This window comes from Dendroctonus ponderosae, unplaced genomic scaffold (assembly GCF_020466585.1).
Source record: "Dendroctonus ponderosae isolate FM_Combo_2020 unplaced genomic scaffold, Dpon_F_20191213v2 Dpon_F_20191213_1, whole genome shotgun sequence".
NCBI classification, from domain to species: domain Eukaryota; kingdom Metazoa; phylum Arthropoda; class Insecta; order Coleoptera; family Curculionidae; genus Dendroctonus; species Dendroctonus ponderosae.
In genome coordinates, this window is record NW_026017110.1 from 28,907,703 (window position 1) to 28,910,019 (window position 2,317).

A 2,317-nucleotide genomic window follows, 5' to 3' on the forward strand; every position below is an offset into this window, starting at 1 on the left:
GTAGCAATGAAATAAATTAAAATGCTTTGAAAATTTTTGAATTAAATTTAAAATTCCAATGATGATTTAGTTGGTACTAACTTTATTTCTAAATGGAGTTAATCTGTACCTATGCTATAAAACTGTCTGAGGAAACTGAAACCTAAAATTTCTAAAATATAATTATGAAAGTACTTTGTTGTGTATAAAGTTGCAGGCAAGTATCTTGTTAGTATATACATATAGTATAATGTATGAGTTACTACTCATACAAGTCAGAAATTTACTAATTAAATCATGTAGTGATGTGATATTATTAGAATATTAGTTTACACAGATGTGTATATAAAATATCCGTACTACAATAATTGCTTAAAAGGCGATAAAAAGCAAATTAAATCATTAAGCCCATAAGAAGTGTTTTATTTCTGATTCATCACCGACGTGTTCGACTGCCTCCAGCGCGTGACGTCACTTATCAGCGCTTGGTCCTTATTATAGGAGTTGTTGGCTCACCTCGGTTGTGTTGCTGCGTTATCGAAAATGTTATCCTAACCACAAAATATCCCCAAATAGGGGGTATGTTCTGTGTCCTGAACTGTTAAGTCGACATAACGTGTGGCCGTTAAAAATAGCATTTATGATACAGCACAGGGCTGAATGACGGCAACTTATTTACACTCGCGCTGTGTTCCACACTTTCGGCATTTTCTCAGTTTATGCCAAAGCGATGTATCTTCTATTGTGGCACTCGGATAAAAATTCTTCCGGCTCCCAATTACATGATTTACTCGAGCGCCGGTCTAAAGGACGCGCATTCAAACACGTCGCAGTCGTTTATTCAATAATTTGCCAATCGCGCGAATGGCGGAATTTTTTTCCAACTTGCTTCCTGTTTCACTTTCAAGTAGACTTAACCGTTAACAAGTGCTTCAACCGTAAAAGTTCGGGGGAGGGGGCTAATTACGCTCCCTCAATTAGCAAACGAGCCGCTCTTTTGTCATCGATGTTGCAATCAGTGTCAAGTGTAATAACTGGCAAGATTGTCTAAAGTTAACGAAGTGAGTCGTAACTGGGTCAAGAATAGGTTAATCGGCTCGATCAATACTTTATTCAGTTTAATCGGATTCACAGGAAATTTGATTGTTTCAGCAACCATCAGTGCCATGGACGCTGTGGACGCTCTTGATAGCGCTGAGTCGGATGTTGGTGACGGTGGGCGGCGGATACACGGACAGCAACGTGCTGCACATTGGCGGCATTTTCCCCATTGGCGGTCAAGCCGGGTGGCAGGGCGGTCAGGCGTGCATGCCGGCCGCCCGACTTGCTCTCGAGGACGTGAACGCCCGCAAAGATCTCCTGCCTGGCTACGTCCTCAAATTGCACAGCAATGATAGCGAGGTGAGTGCGCTGCAGCCTTAATAGTCCAGTATTATTAGTCAAAATAGGGTAACAATCTCGGAATTCAAGAAAGCAAGCTGTAAACTCGCACAAACCTTTGTTTTAACATCCTAAAACTTGTCTCAAAACTAGTGATGGGCACTATCGAATAATTACGAAATTAATTATTGTCACTTTTCTTTTATACTTTTTTTACACTTTATCAGTCAAACTTTATTCATAACTTAATTGTTACAATCAGCCCTGCGCTGTATCATAAATGCTATTTTTAACGGCCACACGTTATAGGCAACTTAACAGTTCAGTGCTTAACAGTTCAGTTACTTTGCTTGCTTTTGAACATATTTATTTCAGACAAGTTTTACAATACTTCTTACTGCTACTTATTCTATGGATCCTTAATGCTAACATCTTGTTGTTTTAAATGACATCGTATGACTTAATCTAACCTATTCTAACCTAAACCTAACCTAACACATCCTCTAACGCTTCCTAAGCTAACTTTAATCTAGCCCATGGTCCTCGTTGTGGTGCAGGAACTGGTCATCGCATGTGGTCCACRTCTGCTTCTTAGACTGTGTCCGCAGGGAGAGGTCTGCTGTCACAGTTGAACTTCTTGGTGCAAGAAACCCTGACGGTGGGATTCTTGCGGTGCCGGATCCTATCCAGGAACCCTGACGTTAGGTTCCGGATGTGGTCCAGCAGCTCCTCTATATCCAGGTCTCTTCGCAGGGTGGTATTTCTGACGAAGTACGGGGCCTTTGTCACTATCCTCAGGATTTTATTTTGGAATACTGCCAGTTTCTGCTTTTGCGAGGTGCTGGCTGTGGACCACGCAGGAGATCCATAGGTCAGCACCGGGCGTATCATTTGCTTGTAAACTCTGGCCTTTATACGTAGGTGGAGTTTACCTGACAGCAGAGGATAGCAGGCATGG

At 41.6% G+C, this 2,317-nt stretch overlaps 1 protein-coding gene and 1 long non-coding RNA gene across 3 annotated transcripts in view; one reads left to right on the top strand and one right to left on the bottom strand.

The window, feature by feature from the left end:
- Positions 1-2,317, top strand: part of LOC109538508 (gamma-aminobutyric acid type B receptor subunit 1) — a 53,348-nt gene that overhangs the window by 23,602 nt on the left and 27,429 nt on the right. For both annotated transcript variants that reach the window (XM_048661608.1, XM_048661609.1), the window contains exon 2: positions 1,132-1,380. In XM_048661608.1, coding sequence (XP_048517565.1) covers positions 1,132-1,380 — 249 coding nt within the window. The remainder of the gene's footprint in view (positions 1-1,131; positions 1,381-2,317) is intronic.
- Positions 1,076-2,311, bottom strand: LOC109534573. Its single transcript, XR_002171646.2, has 2 exons — positions 1,476-2,311; positions 1,076-1,396 (listed from the first exon to the last, which is right to left on the bottom strand). It is a non-coding gene; the product is annotated as an uncharacterized LOC109534573 (long non-coding RNA).